We start from the raw sequence: 19,298 nt of genomic DNA, 5'->3' as shown, positions 1-19,298 counted from the left end.
ATACACTCGACACAACGCCAACCGTGAGCGCAATGAAATGACCCCAAGTGACACGCTTATCATCACTGGGTGCTACGCGCCGACTGGTGGTGTGTAGGCGGTACTGCTACTGCAGCCAGGCAGCGTGAGCCTGTGAGCCTGAGCTCAGGGCAAAGGAACACTGAGGTCACAGACAAATCTCATTTCTACACATTTGCAGATCACAGATCTGCCGCGGCAGAAGTGTTGCAAAATTCACGTGTAAAAACACAGCCAATGGAGAGCTCCTGCCTGAGTTGTAAGTGATGACAGACATTTACAGATCTATGTACGCATTTACAGATCGGTTTACACATTTACAGATCTATGTACACTTACAGATCTGTGTTCACATTCACAGATCTTTGCATGCACTTGCAGATTTGTCTTCACTTGCAAATCTGAATACAGACACAGATTTTTTTTTACACACACACAGGTCTGAATACACACACACAGATCTGAATACGCACACACAGATCTGAATACACACACACAGATCATATTACACACACACAGATCTGAATACGCACACACAGATCTGAATACACACACACAGATCTGAATACACACACACAGATTGAGATACGCATTTGCAAATAATATTGCAACAGTAATAGCTCCATACATAACGTTAAACTGCCTCCTTTGCCATCATTACAGTGACCCTGTGAAATCCTGGCAGTGTAGCACAAAGTTTTAGACGGGAGAACTCATGCTGACACTGGAAAGTTACGATTTGAAAACAATAAATTAAATAAAAGTTGCGCGAGTAATTTACGTCAAGTGATCGGCTTTTTTGATCGGGGCATTCTCCGATCACACTATTTTTAGCCAATATTGGCCCATGATCTGTGTCCGATCAATCGGAGCATCTCTAATCAAAACGACTTCAAAACAAACACAAAACCCTCAAAATAACTGCAAAAGCGGCAACACAACCAAAGTGGGAGTCAACATACTGTATATTGACAAGGAAACGGAGCGACTATTACAGTTAGCGCACTATTATTATAGTGTATATTTTTCCTCCAAACTGGGATGTCCCGCGCTAACACACAATAGCACAATTATGACTGACATTGTGTAACCTACTTGACCGCTTTGAAATAAAAAACATGAATAGAGCCACTTCCATCACACAAAGGGGTTGTTAAACAGCCGGCTGGTTATTGCATCGATTAACCGTGATAAATTAAACCAGCTATGTCTTTGGTGAAATGTAGCCCACCTTTTGAGAGTCAGGGCAATTGAAAGACGGATGATGTTAAATGCAGGATAAACAAACTTATTGACTGAACATAATGACAGCACAATTTGTTGTCACATGACCGACTGATGCAATCAGCAAGTTTCAATTTGATCGGCAGATCATGTGTCTAGGGTGTACATAGGTTGATAATAATCGGTCATCATCAGTAGTTCATACTGTTGTAATTCAGTGGTCGTTTGGTTTTCCTTTCCTTGGTCCCCAGGAGTTCTTCTTTCACTGCATGGCTGGCAGAGAGGGGCTGGTGGACACCGCCGTCAAAACCTCCAGATCAGGATACCTGCAACGGTACTCACTCACTCACTCACTCACTCATTCACTCACTCATTCACTCACTCACTCACTCACTCACTCACTCACTCACTCACTCACTCACTCACTTTATTTATTCAAGTGACTGCTATATATTTCCGTTCTCTTCCCCTTTTGAACTCTGCACAGCCTTTACTTCAGTTTCACCTGGTGTTCCCTGTTTGTTTGTGTGTTTCCCCCCCCTCCCCCCCCCCCTCTGCGCTCCAGGTGCATCATCAAGCACCTAGAGGGGCTGGTGGTTCAGTACGACCTCACCGTGAGGGACAGCGATGGCTCCGTGGTGCAGTTCCTGTACGGGGAGGACGGCCTGGATGTCCCAAAGATCCAGTTCCTCCAGTCCTCCCAGTTCCCCTTCATAGAGGAGAACTACCAGGTGAGGCCCGCTCTGTGCTCTGTCCGGGATTTTAGCTTTAAATAAATATTTTGGAAATGTGGAAATGAAAATTTGATCTAAGATGGTTTCACCCTTATGAGCCTTCATGGCATTAACATTAGAATCCTTCCAAACCATATTTGCATGTATTTTTATTAGGGCTGTCAAACAATTAAAAATTTTAATCTACTTAATCACAAGGTTTCTTGAATTAATTTTGATTAATCACAATCGTAAATATGACTGAAAATTCACATTGGGGGTTGAATTGTGGGTAAAACAGGGCGGGAATGCGTTCATGCATTAAAAAAATTATCGCTGTTAATTCCAGAATTTAATCATCTTGCGTTCATTTTGACAGCCCTAATTTTTATTATTTTATCTAAAGGGCATCATTCTCTTTTTCTTTTCTGCAAAAGAAAATAACTCATACTCTCAACTCATAACTCTGTTTAATCACTGGCTTTCATGGATGTTTGTGTTTGTAACCAGTGTGGACTGGGAACTGCAGCGTTGTCCAATTCGGTGTTCAGTTGGTTGAAATCTGCAACCTCACAGCTAGAGGGCACTAAGTCCTTAACACTGCAGCTTTAAGGCCTCCCTTGTAAAATAACTCCCATCCCGGCCTTCTGCTTCAAACCTACCAGGTGATCAAGAAGTCCCAGGATCTGGACCAGGTGTTGTCCCGGTTCGACCCCACGGCCGCCCGCCAACACTTCTCGGCCGTGCAGCGCTGGAAAGCCAAGCGATCGGGCTCCTGTCCACGTAACGGTGAGCTCCCCCCCTCCTCCGTCTCCTGTTGATCAGCAGGGTATCAGCTGTGCTCTATCCTGTTGTATGTTCTCCACCTGCAGCTAGGGCTACACGCTAACTCAAGTTGGAGAGCTATATGCTAACTCTAGCTGCTAGCATTGGTGCTAACAAGCTAAGGTTTCAGGAGCACCAATCCACATTTAGTAACACAAAGGTGGACCGTGAAACACAATTTGGGAAATAAACCATTGCTGCTCCTTATAGTTTTGCCTTGAATTTTTAGGTGGGGAGAGCCAATAAGTAATACTACTAATAACCATTATATTAAATAAATAATATCAAAGGAAGTCAGTAAGAAACCCAGTGAGAAACACAAAGTGTAATCCAGGAAATTATACATGATCAATTATCATGAAAGGCATGTCAGGTAAAAATATATACATTTATTACACGGCTCTTCTCAATGCTGTGGAATGCTCTTCACTTGCATGGGCCTTTTTTTTTTGGTTTTGGCAAGTAGCCATGTAATAAGTGGGATAATGTATTGAACGTCGCCGGTCAAAAATAAGCCCCTTCAGGGCAAGACACCTCTGCTTTACGTCGGTGTCCGGTCCGGTGTCCGGTCAGGGCTTATTTTCCTGATAATGACCGGTGTTCTATACATTACATAACGTTCATGTTTAACCTCAGGGTACATGATTATTTTGAGTAATTCTTTCATTGAATTTCTTTAAAATATGTTGTCGCATATAGCATTATGAAACTTTAATCGACCAACAATGGTTTGAGTGTGATGAAGTGATTGCTGTCCAGCAGGTTTAGTCACTGGTTTCCGGTCTTCAATGAGCCGATGTGCAGTGGAATTACATTTTATTAAGGCTATTGTTTAGGGCAGGAGACTTTGTGATCCTCCTATTGTGTAAAGATATGAACCAAACAATGGCTCTACAGAGAGGAGTCCGACCATCTCCTGAGCAGGTGTACAGCGCTAAACACAGGACTGGCAGTGCTTATTCAGAGCGTGACTATCTATTGAAGAGAGAGTCAAGTCTGTACGCAGATCTATCGCCACAGTGTTGTCTTAAGAGTGTCAAGTTTAGACATCAGAGGAAACGGCGAGGGGCTAACGTTGGATTCTGGGGCGACAGATGACTCGAGGCATAATCATCAAAGTTCACCGAAAAGTACAGTTTCAGTTTTAGATCGGAACAAGTAATTATCTTGCATCCTGTTTGCTAGCTGTTCGCAGTGGTGTGAGGTTAACGCCATCGCCAGGATGTGTAGTTTTGAAGTTGTTGTATTGGAACGGAGAGTCGACCCTTCCAATATACCTTTCCTATGATGCATTGCTCCAAAGCTTCATCTTTTCTTGTACGTCAGGACAAATTCGACACATTTTGTGATAGGATAGCAGCACATTCCACTCGCACACGTTGATGCATATTGCTCTTCGCACAAAATCATTTAATTAATAGTATATGATCAGATCTGTCTCACTGTGCAGCTCAGCTGCAGCTCGGTGGGGACGGTGTCCCAAACAGCTGCCACAGTGTCCTGCTGTAGTCAATGGATCCCAAGGCGCCGCTATGAAGCTGCTGGGGACAGAGAGGAAGGCCTTCATACAACATAATCATTTCTCAAGCTACTTCAAACTCTTTTTTTAAAAGATCTTTATTTTATTTTATTTATTTTCAGTGTCAGCTCTGTGAGATTCCCATTGCTCTGAGTTTGACGATGTGGGGCGGGCCTCTCTCTGCAGGAGGGTTCCTGCTGTTCTCTCAGAAAAAGCTGGCCAAGCAGAGGCAGTCGGAGGGTGGCGATGGAAGTCGGATCTGCGGCAGAGAGGCAGCCACCATCCAGGTACATAAACACTACAATCAGGGTGGGAAATCAGCACCTGCTAAATGCGGGTCGACTTTGTATTAGTAGCCCATACAGATTCACCGATAAAAGTGCTTAAAAATCGACAGAATACACCATTCACAAGCCATCAATCAGTAAAGGCTGTTTAAACACTAGACAACTCCAACAAGGAAAGAGAAAGGACACCTGCTCTTCCAGTTTTAACACCCTCCCATCTGTGATTCCTCCCATGAGCTCCAAGCCAGGGTTGTTAACGGTTGCTGATCAGACGCGGTTATGCATGTGTCTTTCAAATATCTTGTTACGAAAGCCCTGAAGACAATGGTATGGGTCTATGGAAGCATATATGTAGCAAAATTCAAATGGAAATGCAATTTGCAATTTGCAATTCAATGAGTCATTGCATTATGCAAATGACAATTCATTATATTTAATATTCAATTTAATAATGTCATTTGAAAATATGTTATTCAAAGTGTATTTTAATATGCAAAGTGACAATGAAATCCTCAATTCAATTTGAAAAAGTTATAACAATAAAAAATAGAATTAACATTTTGTCACATTTTTTGAGTGTATTTATTCAAATGGACAAGCTATAGCGCCCCTGTGATTGCAATGCACTTCGCCACTCTCCGTGTGTTGCAAAATTCAAATGACCTTTCAATCCGCAAAACGCTTTGCAAAAGATTTTGCAAAAGATTTTGCAATCTATCAGCGAATCGCGTGTGGGCGGGACCTACCTCACTTCCTTGTAATTTCCTTGTTTATGTTCGTATGGGTCAGCAATGGAGGAGATTGTCGCTACGCTCCGAAGTTTGGCAGATGATGTGGAGAACAATCGTGTTGAAGACACAGATGCAGTTGATGGAGTGTGTGCTCTGAGAGATAGGATAGACGACTTATCCTTACTGGGCCAGTGTGGATTTCCCAAGTGCTACTGGGTGTGAAACATAGGGTCAGGAGACCTACCGTGGACCCTTGGAGGCAATAGAGGGATACGTTTCCCATGGCGGACCTGTATGGTGTCCACAGAACCACCCTACACCCGAATGTGTGGGCCATACAGGTCCGCGATCTCCTTCACCTTTAGGCACTGGGCGAGGTATCCCTCTATTGCCTCCAAGGGTAGGTCTCTCGACCCTACGTTTCGCACCCAGTGCCTGTAGTACTTACACACTGTCGTCAAAACGTCCCAGTAAGGATAAGTCGTCTATACTATCTCCCAGAGCACGCACTCTATCAACTGCATCTGTGTCTTCAACACGATTGTTCTCCACATCATCTGCCAAACTCCCGAGCGTGGCGACAATCTCCTCCATTTCTGACCCATACGAACATAAACAAGGAAATTATGAGGAAGTGACGTAGGTCCTGCCCACACGCGTTTCGCTGATAGATTGCAAAATCTTTTGCAAAATCTTTTGCAAAATCTTTTGCAAAGCGTTTTGCGGATTGAAAGGTCATTTGAATTTTGCAACACACGGAGAGTGGCGAAGTGCATTGCAATCACAGGGGAGCTATAGCTTGTCCATTTGAATAAATGCACTCAAAAAATGTGACGATGTTAATTCTATATTTATTGTTATAACTTTTTCTAATTTAATTGAGGATTTCATTGTCACTTTGCATATTAAAATACACTTTGAATAACGTATTTTCAAATGACATTATCAAATTGCATAATGAATTGTCAATTTCATAATGCAATGACTTATTGAATTGCAAATTGCATTGCCATTTGAATTTAGCTACATATATGCTTCCATATGGGTCATTCAGATATCTTGTTATTAAAGGAAACTGTGCAGACTCTTGATGCCAGGCCGTGTCCCTGAACAAACCGCATAGAGCCGACCTGGGCTCCATACGGCCCCATGTTCACATTCAAAATTATTATTTTTCTAATAATTTCTTTATTCGATTTTTTTTTATTTTTGGAACTCGCTGGCCACTCAGAATTAACTCTTCATAATACAATTTATTTATTTATTTCCAAAACTTTTATTGTAAAAACGGCTTGTAAGCAGATAAATGTTGGAAATGAAGGGCTTTTATTGTGAAAACTGCTGGTGGTGCGCGTGATCGTGATGAGGAGCATGTGGTTGTTTAGCAAGTATCATTCAACATTCTCATTGCTGAAAGACAACGAGTCCGGATACAGATCCAGTCTCAGTGATGAACACCTGTCAGCTGTGCTGTGCATTGCCACATCAGGGGTAACACCTGACTTTGTGGCTGAGTATTTGTTTATGTGTGGGTTGTAATACCTACCCTACATTATAAGTGTGGATGCACTTCAATACACTTGTTCAAGTTCAGTGCATAAAAAAATATAACATATATATGTAAACCAAACTGTACAATCTGTAATTATGTTGTGCGGTTGTGTGGGTTGTAATACCTACCCTACATTATAAGTGTGGATGCACTTCAATACACTTGTTCAAGTTCAGTGCATAAAAAAATATAACATATATATGTAAACCAAACTGTACAATCTGTAATTATGTTGTGCACATGGTGAATTAAGTGAATGACAAATGCTTAAGAGTTACAGCAATATATTTTCTATAATGCAATATAAACGTCTCTGGCTGATCCTGCCCAGGTCACCTCCATCCCCCAGGCCTGACTAGCATAGAACATCATATCATCTTTCTAAGAAGCAAGGGTCTCTTTTCTCACACTTATGTCATTCATTCCTGTGGAGATGACACATTGTAAGGTTCCCATGATTTAAGGCTAATCTTCACGGCTAGAGTGTGATGCATTAAATGAGAAGTGATACATTTAATACATTTAGAACTCTCTGTGGTTTCACATCTTTATTATTGCTCCCCATAGTAAGTGCAATGGTGTAGAGATAACCCTAACCCTAACCACTGCATCTGGGTAGGGGTGTGTTCCCGGCACACTGGGAGGAATGTACCATTAGGAGGGGGTGTGATCGGTGAACCATTTGTGTATGTTGCGTGTCGTTATTTTCCCATTTCATTTCTGAAGAGGTTCAATTGATTTGAGCTCATGTTTTAATAACACTTTAATAACACACAGCAAAACCGCTGCTTCATACTGAACCGTGCCGGGGCAGTTTAATCTAGTGGAAACACGCCACAGACAAACCACGCAGCGCTGTCTAATCAACTGAACACAGAACAAGACTTAAGATCACATCTTAACAACACTTTTTTCTGCTGGAAGTCAGAGTGGCTGTATGCGGTGCTGGCCTGTGTACTTTTATTGGAAACAGGAACCACGTTCTGGTTAAACCGATGCCCTGAAAATGTGGTTTACACGCTATACGAGCGCATGAACTCAATACACGCATGAACTATTCTTGATAATGGAGCACCAGAAAAGGAGTTTATCACCTAATGACCAGCCTGCACAGAGTCGGTTCGTGAAGAAAGATATCGAGGCACTGATGGTAAAAGCATTAAAAGACCACCGATGCAATAAAACATTTTATGTATTTATTTCAAGTAAGTTCACCTTTGCAAATTAATGTAATGCAATGGGTGGATTAGGACAAAGGATCCTGCGACAAAGCAGGTAAAAGGGGCTGCAATGCAACTGCAGTGTTTCCCATACATAGACCAATGTGTGGCGCAGCGCCACAGATTCAACAACAAGCGCCACAAATTGATTCCGCTTTTTTTATTTTAACAAAATTTTTAAGTATAAATATCTCACGCTCTCACAACAAATGTCACGCCAAAAAAAGAAAAAAAGAAAAGAAAAGGGTGGTTTCCCACCCTGTGTATAACACAACGCCATACAATATTTAAAGGTCCCATATTAAACCACCAGGTGTTAGTGTGATTAGCCGTTACAAGCCACTTTGAAAATCTGCCTCTTCTGGGCATGATCACAAGTGGGCGTGTCCACATAGATGTGTGATGGTTAAATGAGCAACGTTTGCTACAGTCCACTTGCTAGGCTGGTAGACTGATCTATCCAGCACACATTTAGTCAGACACGCCCACTTGTGATGTCAATAAAACACAGGAAGCGGCAGATTTTAAAAACGGCTTGTAACGGTTTATTACACTCACCTTTAAGCACCAAGACCAAGAACGGTGGAGTATTCTCCGGCTGCCATGCAGCTCAGGGAACGCAAACCCGGCCTCAAATGCCCCTTTTCCACCGACAGTACCAGCACAACTCGCCTGGTACCTGGTATTTTTTTTAGTAGCACCTCCGTTCCAAGTGAGCTGTACTGGTACTTTTGTGTGACGTAAACAGGCTGCTTGCCACTGATTGGCCAGCAGAATGTAAGTGGCTGCAAACGGGAATAATCACTCAAAGTTAAATTGTGTCCGGCGTGGCTGGAGTCCACGGACCCGCTCCCGAGGGGGAGACAGATCAGCGTTTCGCCGTGTGTGTCGCTCCTTTCCCGGGGCTAGAGTTAGGCTGCGCGAGGTTGTGTGTGTCCATCAACGTTACCGTATGACAACGGTAGACGCGCACTCATTGCAGGGTTTTTTTGTACTTTATTTCCCATTTCCCGTCATAACCTTTCCCTGGAATCAGGAAATATTCTTAATCAGATTTCCCGGGAATCCCGTCTCCCGGGATTAAACCCTAAGTACCTCGTTGCAGAGGTACTTTATTCTCGATGGAAACACGATGTGCAAACCAAGTTAGCGCCTCTAACCCCCCACCCACCCCCCCCCCCCCCCCCCCCCCCCCCAGCTGATGGAGCGCTGGCAGTCCCTGGAGGTGGCCAACCAGCTGAAGTACCTACGCAAGTCGTCCCGCTGCCCGGAGCCCAGCCTGGGCACCTTCCGGCCCGACCTCTGCTTCGGGGCCGTGTCGGAGAGCTTCCACGAGGTCACGGAGAAGTACCTCCAGGCCACGCCCCGCCGCTGCGGCCTGGACTCTGACAGGTGGGGTTCACTCGGTCTGCGTGGGAGAGAGGGTGGTGTGTGTGTGTGTGTGTTGGAGAAGTGTACGTGAGAGAGGTGTACGTGAGGGAGAGAGATGTGTGAGAGAGAGATGTATGTGAGAGAGTGCAAAACCATTGAAATACTGTTAAACTTCAAAAGTTTCTTTGCAGCTTTCAGCAACACGTGGGCCCTCAGATACGACTTGATGCAGCTTTCAGGGGGTGGGGTGGGGGGGGTGGGGGAGGCGGTTGGGCGTGGGGGAGGCGGTTGGGGGCTCAGCACACATCCCTGTGGAGCACCAGTGCTGTGTTAGACTGGAAGAGATGAAGTTACCTAGCCGTACCGCCTGGGGCCTGTCTGTTAGGAAGTTTAGTATCCAGCTGCACATGGAGGGACTGATGTTCAGGTCTTGCAATTTCATAATGAGCCTAGATGGTATTATGGTGTTGAAGGCGGAGCTAAAGTCAATGAAAAGCATCCGTACGTACGTGTTGTTCTGATCCAGGTGAGAGAGGGCAGTATTCAAGGCCAAAGCTACAGCATCATCTGTGGACCTATATGCAAATTGGAGAGGGTCTAATGTAGTAGACAGACAGGATGTAATATGATCTTTGACTAACTGCTCAAAGCACTTCATCACAACAGAGGTGAGCGCAACTGGGCGGTAATCATTTAGGCCGCTCGCTGATGGTTTCTTAGGGACTGGAATAATGGTGGCCCTCTTGAAGCTTGTGGGGACAACAGACTGGAACAGGGAGAGGTTGAAGATGTCAGTGAACACCTCTGCCAGTTCAGGAGCACAGGCCTTGAGAACACGGCCCGGGATGTTGTCAGGTCCTGGAGCTTTATGTGCATTCACTCTTCTGAAAGATTTACACACATCGGTCACAGATACCTGAAAAGGGCAGCAGTCTTGTTCTAGCAGAACCTCTGATCTGATGGGAGTCTCAAACCGGGCATAGAAGATGTTGTGAAGATGTAGCTCTTCTGCAAGAAAAACAGAGACCTCTGCTTTTTGGCTTTTTCCTTTATAATCTGTGATGGTCCTTAACCCACTCCACATATCTCTGGTGTTAGATCCTGTGTAATATGACTCCACTTTCTCTCTGTACTGTCTCTTGGCCAACTTGATGGATTTCCTGAGTTCATATCTGGCTATTTTGTACTCACATGGGTCTCCAGAATGGTAGGCTGCTGTTCGTGCTTTGAGTGCTGAAGACACCTCTCCATTCACCCATGGCTTCTGGTTTGGAAAAGTTAGTACTGTCACTCGCAGTACAATGTCATCTATGCACTTGCATATATAGCCTGATACAAACTCAGTGTAATCGTTGATGTTATCAGCGGCATCCCGAAAAATTCCCCAGTCTGTTGTTTGGAAACAGTCACATATTGCATCATCCGATTTATCTGTCCAGCGTTGTACTGATCGGATCACAGGCTGTTCACGTTTCAGCTTCTGCCTATAGGATGGTAGTAGGAGAACAGAGGAATGATCCGATTTGCCGAAGGCAGGGCGGGGGCGGGCTTTGTAGGCATGACTGTACGGCGTGTAGGCATGATCCAGGATGTTTTGACCTCGAGTTGGGAAGTTAACGTGTTGATGGTACTTCTGTAAAACTTTTTTGAGGTTGGCTTTGTTGAAGTTGCCCGCCACAATGAATGCAGCCTCTGGATACAAAGTTTCCGGTTGTAGGGTCATCAAATTCTGTCAGTCAAACAATCATCAGTTTCAAAATAATAATAATGATTTGCATTATGATAACCAAATCAAACTGGTTATAAAGGCTGATATAGCCCAGATTTGAGAGCTGAAAAGAGAGCAATGAAAATAAACACCCACAACCAACTCCCTCCCTCACTAAGTTTCTTTGCCATTGAGAAGTGCTGCTGCGTTCACTCCCCTGTGGTGGAGCTTAGCAATCAGTGATTGATTGGTCCCAACCAAATAACCAATAACACCTAATGGATGACTGCGCAATTTTTAACGTATCACCCGATAGCTTTAAGAACACATGGGTATTCTAGCCTACAGCATATCCTAAAAGGCGTCCCTTGCATTAGGCCATGACAGGTGGGTAAGAGAATAAATAATAATTATTGTATTATATGAAAAACTGTGATGACCAAACGCTCCGCAATGGTAAAAACATTCACCGACGTAAACATTTATTTCAAAAATAATAAAGATAACAGCTTAAATGGGCGGTGCATGTTTGATCTATATTCACGCCCAGTTGTGAAGTGATCTGAAACATGGAACGATGAGGAAAAAAACAGGGCCCAAGGAAGCTTTTTAGTGCCCAGTCTTCTCTCACTCCCCTCTTTAGCGGCTTTATTGCAGAGCGCTTAGTACATACTGTGTTCTTTAAGCCAAAGTTAAAAGGATATCTCCACAACTGCTTAACGGGAGTTAATAAGTGGTACCATAAACGGTTATTTTGGAAAGATAACACCTCTGAGATTGCAAGTGACATTTTCAATGTGGATGCTACTTGGTTAGAGTGAATGAAGCTAGAACACAGCATGAGTGGAAGATTTAATTTTAGGTTGAATACCACCTGGGGCATTTACAGTAGGCCTGTAGTACTGTAGGGCCAGAGCACCACATCCCAGGAGTACCTGGGTCAATATTTCATGCCAATGAAGTGTGTAGTAGTGCAAAGATAGAGGTTTTATTCAAGTTAGGTTTAGTGCTTGTTTAGTGCATATGCTATGTGCATTTTATTGTTACATGCAGAATCTAAAATTATGAAATGTAAGAAGATGATGATAATGTAAAATTATGTCATTTTTATATTTCAAAAGGTTAAATCAGCTGATTACAATATATAAACATGAAGGCAAACCAAAGACAAGTGGGAAAACATTCATCATAGAAGATAAGAATCCTGATTCTTATGTGAATAAAAAGTCTCCCTGTGTGTGTGTGCCCCTAGCCTCCGCCACCTGCTGCACTACAAGTGGCAGCGGTCCCTGTGTGACCCGGGCGAGGCGGTGGGTCTGGTGGCCGCCCAGTCCATTGGGGAGCCCTCCACCCAGATGACCCTCAACACCTTCCACTTCGCCGGCAGAGGAGAGATGAACGTCACCCTGGGTATACCCAGGTACGCCTTCCCTACCGTCGCACACGCACTTTCTTTCCGGATGTTTATGATCTACTACTTGACATGACATGATAATATATGCCAATTTGAGTTATATTAGTTTTAAGGAATCAAAGATGAGAAAAGAAACGACAAAAACGACTACCATGTTGCCCTGACCTCCCACATCATCCATACTTCTTCTCTATCCTTCTGCTTTTGCTCATCTCCCCCGCACTCCCCCCCCCCCCCCCCCAGGCTCAGAGAGATCCTGCTGGTGGCCACGTCTAAGATCAAGACGCCCATGATGAGCGTTCCTGTGCTGGGCCACATGGCGGCCCAGAGCCAGGCCAACAGCCTCCGCAAGAAGCTCACCAGGGTGTGTCTGGCCGAGGTGAGCTGCTCCTGTCGTCGGCGCTATGGAGGGGGAAACCAGCTTCATGGTTCCCCTCTCGTCTCCAGTGTGGAGCTATGGAGGGGGAAACCAGCTTCATGGTTCCCCTCTCGTCTCCAGTGTGGAGCTATGGAGGGGGAAACCAGCTTCATGGTTCCACTCTCGTCTCCAGTGTGGAGCTATGGAGGGGGAAACCAGCTTCATGGTTCCACTCTCGTCTCCATAGTTGGGACTCAAACGGTGTTTGAGATGAGGGTCGCTTGGCAACTATTTGGCCGGCACTAACCTACTTCAAATTTCAAAAAGCACTTTGGTCTTTTGAAGTCAATGTTTGGAGTTCATGGACTCAATGTCCTATCACAAAGACCAAAATACCATAAAGGATGGCCTTTGAAGCCTTTTAGATTCAAGTGGTTATCGCATCGTATTGGTGAGTTAACTTGCGATTAATCACACTTTTAAAATTCTATTTATTAAATGCACTCCAATTGAAGTTAAATGAAATTATCACTCAGTGTGGGTTGAATATGAATTGTAAACAGGCTGTCTCTTACTGCAAGTGTAATTGAATGTAAAGTACGTGGAACTAAAAACCAAAATTATTTCTGATATGAATGTTGACATTCTGTGGGCAAAACCTTACAAGTAAAAAAAAAAAAAGTGTAAATTTGTATTAAAATTAGATTGTGTTAATGCATATTTAAAGTGCTTAATTAAATTCACTTGAATTGTGTTTGTTGGTGCCTAGATAAATGTCCCGGTTTCTAATTTGTGCGTAGTGAAAAGCAGGCCGGGCGTCCAAACACTGAGTGCGCCCGTCTGTGTTCTGTTTATCGCAGGTCCTGCAGCGAGTGGAGGTCACAGAGAAACTGAGGATCAAGAGCAGCACTGAGAAGATGCAGATGTTCAACGTCAAGTTTCACTTCCTGCCGGCAGAGCGCTACCAAGAGGATAAGATCCTGACCCCTCATCAGATACTGCGCTACATGGAAAGCAGGTTAGACAACTGCAGATGTGGTGATGCTTGTTCTGCTTTCTGTTGTGTAAAGCTGTATTCAGTAGGGAACCAGAAGTTCAAAGTACCTCCGGAACACAGCCGTGCTGTAGTGACATAAATATCAGCATAGCCATGTACCCAAAGAACTGTAATCAATTGTGATTGTCTACAGTTGTCCATTGTTCACAGGTGGAAGTGGTACATTTTGACAATCTCAAATCTGATCTTTTTTTTTTTTTTATTAGTTTATTTGTCAGGGACAATGCAGCGCACATTATTACATACATAGCTATCACAATCAATGCCATAAAAATGTCTGTAGATGTGTTACATAAGAGGTTTCTAGCCGTTGGCTAATTTGCAACCCCAGTCCCTGGAAAGACCACTTTAATCCATAAGGTTAATAATATATATTTTTTATATTCAACCTTGTGGGAGTTCACATTAATCTCCTAGTCAAGAAAGGTCCAAGGAGTACAGGAATACAAGAGCCAGGAAACACTCGTCGTGTTGGTGTAATTGAACCACTTTCACCCTTTCTCTGTGTCTCAGGTTTTTCCTCCTCATGCTGGAGGCCATCAAGAAGCGCTCAGCCAAGTTGGCCTCCATCGCCGTGGAGACCAGGAAGGCCACGTCGAAGGACCAGGACGAAGCCGCCGGAGTGGTGGGACCCCTTGTTTGTCTTCATCCAATCGCAGCCTTTTAAATGATGCGGCGATATCAGTGGCTTGGTACGACGTTAGAGAATAGCGAAACGTGGAGACCTGGTTGAACGAGCATCGTGATCATTTGTTCAGGCGGGTGGCGAGGACATGGACGGAGACGGGGAGGAGCCGGAGGCGCCCATCGTAGACGACCGAGAGAACGAGGGGGACACCGACGCCACGGACGTGAAGCGGCGAGAGAAGCAGGAAGAAGAGGTGCAACACACACGCACGCATGTACACACACGTACACGCAAGCACACACACGGGATAATGAATACACACTGAAAGTCTTTTCATCCTCCAGGTTGACTATGACAGCGAGGAAGACGAGGGGGATTCAGAGGACAAGCCAGAAGGGGATGTGGGAGAGGAGGAGGAGGAGGAGGAGGGTGGTGACGAGAAGGAGAAGGAGGACGAGGACGGTGGTGCAGAAGAGGCGCCGGAAGGAAGTGGCCCCGAACCGACACCCAAGAAGAAGAGGCGAAGCAGCGCCATGGACCCCACGCGGGTCACCTCAGTGCTGGCCTCCCACCACGCCATCGAGAGTTACTCGTACGACCCGCAGCACAGCCTCTGGTGTCAGGTACGCGCCGTAGAGCACCTCACGTCGCTCCATGGGGCTAAGGTCCGTCTTCAGAGGACTCTAGAGAGTTCTGTCAAATCGTAAATCAACACAAACGTTGTTTACGGGGAATGGGTTAACTGAGTGATTGTTGGTGCTTTGCGCTTGGTTCTTACCCTGGAAATCCAGACCCACATCTAGAAAGCTGTAGGGTCTGGGAACGAGTCATGAAAATGGCCCAACTCGAGGGGCGGAACCAAGCATGCATTTGAAAATATCACTGCACGCAATTGGATAACACTACGACCAATCAGAAGAATACATGGGGTGACGTATCCAGACCAGCAGAGCTCACCAATAGATAAGACTTGCCGTATACGATCGGTAAAACAGCAACGATTTTGGCCCGCCTATGTCAGATACACCGATGTGATTGGTTGGCAGAGGAACGAGAGGTATAGGCCTACTTAGCTTCTACTACTATATGAGAAATTGTCAATTTGTGATTGTCCTGCCAACGTCCTGGGTATGCGTCAAGTCATACATCCTTTCAACATTTCGAGATTATGCTACGTGTCACGATTATCCAAATCCCCCAAGCCTGCTATAAGGTATGCATTACAAGATTCTACAGAATCTCACTCCGGCCAAAACCCAAACGTTGGCAGCCCTGGAAACGTCTGTTACCGATGTGTATTGCAATCTCCATAATACTCGTTTTTTTGCGTTTGCTTTGTTCTGCTGTGTGTAGTCCACATGTTGCAAAACATAGAAATTAGTACACTCACTGTTTGAAGATGGTCTTGTTTACAGACTAGCTCGCTCCATGCTCTTGATAATTTCTAATCCATCGCCAAAATAATCCATTGTTTACGGAAATAAACCATTTGCAAACACCGTCGGTTGCACTATTTTCGCATATTCATGTGCACACCCAAATGGCACGACAATTACTTGTATCATGAAATGAGGCAGTGTGGTAGCCCAGCTGCTGGTATACTTTTCATAGCTGACCGCTATGTAAACAACATAGAATGTTGTACCAACCATTCTCGTCATCACGTTCTGAAAACAAAGATGGCGGCGCACAGGCTGAAAACGTTATAATTAATGCAACTTGTTTGTGCTTTATTCTGAATAACGTCATATTTCCGACTTTATTTGTATTTATGGTCAATTGAAACATTTAACTAGTGCTATAGACATCTGTTTTATTTGACTGCTTCATTTCCACTTTAAGCAACAGGTCTGCCTTCAGACATGAACAGCATGAATGACGCCTCACTGCCCCTCTCCCCCCCCGCCTTGCAGGTGACCATCGCCCTCCCGCTGACCAACGTGCACTTTGACCTGACGTCGGTGCTGTCCACGCTGGCCCACAGCGCCGTCATCATGCAGACGCGCGGCATCACGCGCTGCCTGCTGAACGAGGCCACCGGCCGCTCGGGGCAGAAGGAGAGCCTGCTCAACACGGAGGGCATCAACATGCACGAGCTCTTCAAGTACAGCGACGTACGTGGTGCTCTGGGGTCCGCGTTCTGGGCCCCCTCCTCCCAGGGCAGCCGCTGGGTATCTTGACCAGAACGGAGAGGGGGGGTCAGCTGTAGGACATGAGCGCGATGGATCTCGATCTGTCTTAGATCTATATTGTCGTGGCAATTTCTTTACGAGATATTGCGTCTAGGACCGATGAGACTTCTAAATTCAAAAAAGCACACAATAGTTGTAGACAGTTAACCTATTTGAATGTATGTATACACTAGTCTCCTCTCTAGCAGAGTGAGCCCAGAATACAGGTGCCTGTGTTCTCATCTAACAGAGGAATGCATAAGGAATGCATCCCTGCTTCCTTGTGCCCGGTTTACCCCAGACACCAAGGTTAACGTTAGGTAGCACTAGGAATAGGTAGGGTGGCTAGACAATACAAGGAATAGAAAACCACACTTAAATGATTAAAAGTAAACAACATATGAATTTCTCCAGCACAATAATTGTTGTTGTTTTTTTACATTCCTTTTGGTCTGCCTGGTATATTTCTTTGGTTCTCTTGAAGAGCTTCAGTTTAAAAAGACTGAATATAATATAAGCTTGCACCTTCATATTGCAAGGGACCACAACAATGCAGACGACGGCGATTCTGGGTCCTTTACTCGGACAGCAGAGTTGGACGCCAGGCCGACACGTTCTCCTAAATGACTTCTGTGTCTTCTGCCATCCAGATCCTGGACCTCAACCGCCTGTACTCCAACGAGGTGCACGCCATGGCCAACACCTACGGGATAGAAGTGGCTCTGAGGGTCATCGAGAAGGAGATCAGGGACGTGTTTGCCGTCTACGGTAAATAGTCTCACACACACACACACACACACACTGAAACACGCACGCGTGCGGACGCGTATAGCGGTGGAACGTGAATCCCTGCCGTGCCTCCATGTGTCTTTGCTACACCGTATCACCTCCCTTGTTGCCACCTGTTCAGAGTTCGCCTAGACTCTGCATAGCCAGCCCTCCTACTTATTGTATGTCGCACTTAGTGATAGTACTTAGTTGTGTTGCATCTTATCCTAGCTATCTTTGTATACTTTCTCATGACAAATGTACTTATTGTAAGTCGCTTTGGATAAAAGCGCCTGCCTAACGCTCTTAATGTAAATGTCTTGTGTTCTCCAGGCATCGAGGTGGACCCCAGGCACCTGTCACTGGTGGCCGACTACATGTGCTTCGAGGGCGTCTACAAACCCTTCAACCGCTTCGCCATCCGCTCCAACTCGTCCCCGCTGCAGCAGATGACCTTTGAGACCAGCTACAAGTTCCTTAAAGACGCCACTCTGATGGGTGAGAGGAGCCTCATGCATTATTAGATTGGTTGAATCATGACGAATGATGTGAGGACATTGGGAGATATAGCGCCCCATGTGGTCAAATTTTTACTTTACTTGTGTGAGCGCTGCAACTGCGTAGTTTCTATATGTGTACCAACTTGACAACCCTGTTTGCCTTTGGGCTGGTTTAAGTCAGCGGTTTTCCCCCATTGACTTCCATAACAGAAAATAGCTCGGTGAGCACCTGCCACAGTAATTTAGAGATTGAACCTGTGAGGTCATATCTTGAGTTATCCCCACAAAATGTTCCACATTACCTAAGGGGGATGTCCTTGAGGGGTCCGCCAAGTTGTCCGCCAAATGAGACGCCAATTGCGTCTCATTTGCATAATCCTATATCTGAAGGCTTTTGTGCTATGTGCATTTTCAGGATTTTTTTTTAAGACATTTCAAAACATTTCATTTCAAAAATGTTTCAGATGGTTGTGTCAGAATGTTTCAGACATTGGTCCTTGAGGCAAAAGTTTCAGAATGTCCAGAATGTTCAGAATGATACCGAGTTGCGCAACGTGTCCTCCAACGGGTCAGGTGGGGGGGGGGGGGGGGGGGGGGGCGTGGTCACAGCGGCCCCAGCCCTTTTGCCGCCGAGGGGAAGGTGCGAATAAGCTGTAAAGCTAAATCCCTGTGTAGCGAGAAAGCGTCTTAACTAGTGCTCCGCCTTCCAGTAGCAGCCAGACCGGTGCACCACTCCCACTGACCCGACTGTTTCCCTCTTCCTGTTCAAGGCGCTCACGACGAGCTGCAGTCGCCCTCCGCCTGTCTGATCACCGGCAAGGTGGTGAAGGGAGGAACGGGGCTGTTTGAGCTCAAGCAGCCCCTGCAGTGAGAGGAGCAGCGGGGCCCACAGAGGCCCCCATGCAGCGCAGCTCGTCAAACACCCCGCTCGGCTGGGATTGTGGATAGTGAAAGAAGCGATTGTTGAACTTGAGTTGTTGCAGAAGTTTCTCTGTCCGGTTTGCTGAAACTGTGTGTGCTAAACTTTTCCTTTGTGTATATTTAAGTAGTTGTGTCGATTTTGATTGATTTACGATTGACTTAACGACACAGCTGATGGGATGTTGTCTGGGGAATTTTGCACCACAAGGTTTCAACATGTTGTAAAACTGTCAAAATAAACATTTTTATTATTACATTTTTATCTTTTGTTTGTCTAATTTATAACCGCCCTTATCCCTGCGACCCACGGTCC

At 45.2% G+C, this 19,298-nt stretch overlaps 1 protein-coding gene across 1 annotated transcript in view; it reads left to right on the top strand.

Annotated features, from left to right (window-relative positions):
• The window catches only part of polr1a (RNA polymerase I subunit A), a 38,454-nt gene extending 19,245 nt beyond the window's left edge, over window positions 1–19,209 (top strand). Inside the window, exons 23-37 of the mRNA XM_084469181.1 lie at window positions 1,494–1,576; window positions 1,808–1,973; window positions 2,621–2,744; window positions 4,486–4,586; window positions 9,288–9,481; window positions 12,421–12,588; window positions 12,826–12,961; window positions 13,801–13,958; window positions 14,511–14,622; window positions 14,756–14,878; window positions 14,970–15,248; window positions 16,539–16,739; window positions 17,447–17,564; window positions 17,898–18,062; window positions 18,835–19,209. Of these exons, the coding sequence (XP_084325307.1) occupies window positions 1,494–1,576; window positions 1,808–1,973; window positions 2,621–2,744; window positions 4,486–4,586; window positions 9,288–9,481; window positions 12,421–12,588; window positions 12,826–12,961; window positions 13,801–13,958; window positions 14,511–14,622; window positions 14,756–14,878; window positions 14,970–15,248; window positions 16,539–16,739; window positions 17,447–17,564; window positions 17,898–18,062; window positions 18,835–18,935 (2,229 nt within the window). The 3' untranslated portion in view covers window positions 18,936–19,209. The remainder of the gene's footprint in view (window positions 1–1,493; window positions 1,577–1,807; window positions 1,974–2,620; window positions 2,745–4,485; window positions 4,587–9,287; window positions 9,482–12,420; window positions 12,589–12,825; window positions 12,962–13,800; window positions 13,959–14,510; window positions 14,623–14,755; window positions 14,879–14,969; window positions 15,249–16,538; window positions 16,740–17,446; window positions 17,565–17,897; window positions 18,063–18,834) is intronic.
• The last annotated feature ends 89 nt before the right edge of the window (window positions 19,210–19,298 follow it).

This window comes from Micromesistius poutassou, assembly GCF_964030765.1.
Source record: "Micromesistius poutassou genome assembly, chromosome: 6".
Taxonomy (NCBI): domain Eukaryota; kingdom Metazoa; phylum Chordata; class Actinopteri; order Gadiformes; family Gadidae; genus Micromesistius; species Micromesistius poutassou.
The sequence above is the reverse complement of the archived record's forward strand: the minus strand, read 5'-3'. Positions and strand labels throughout refer to the sequence as shown.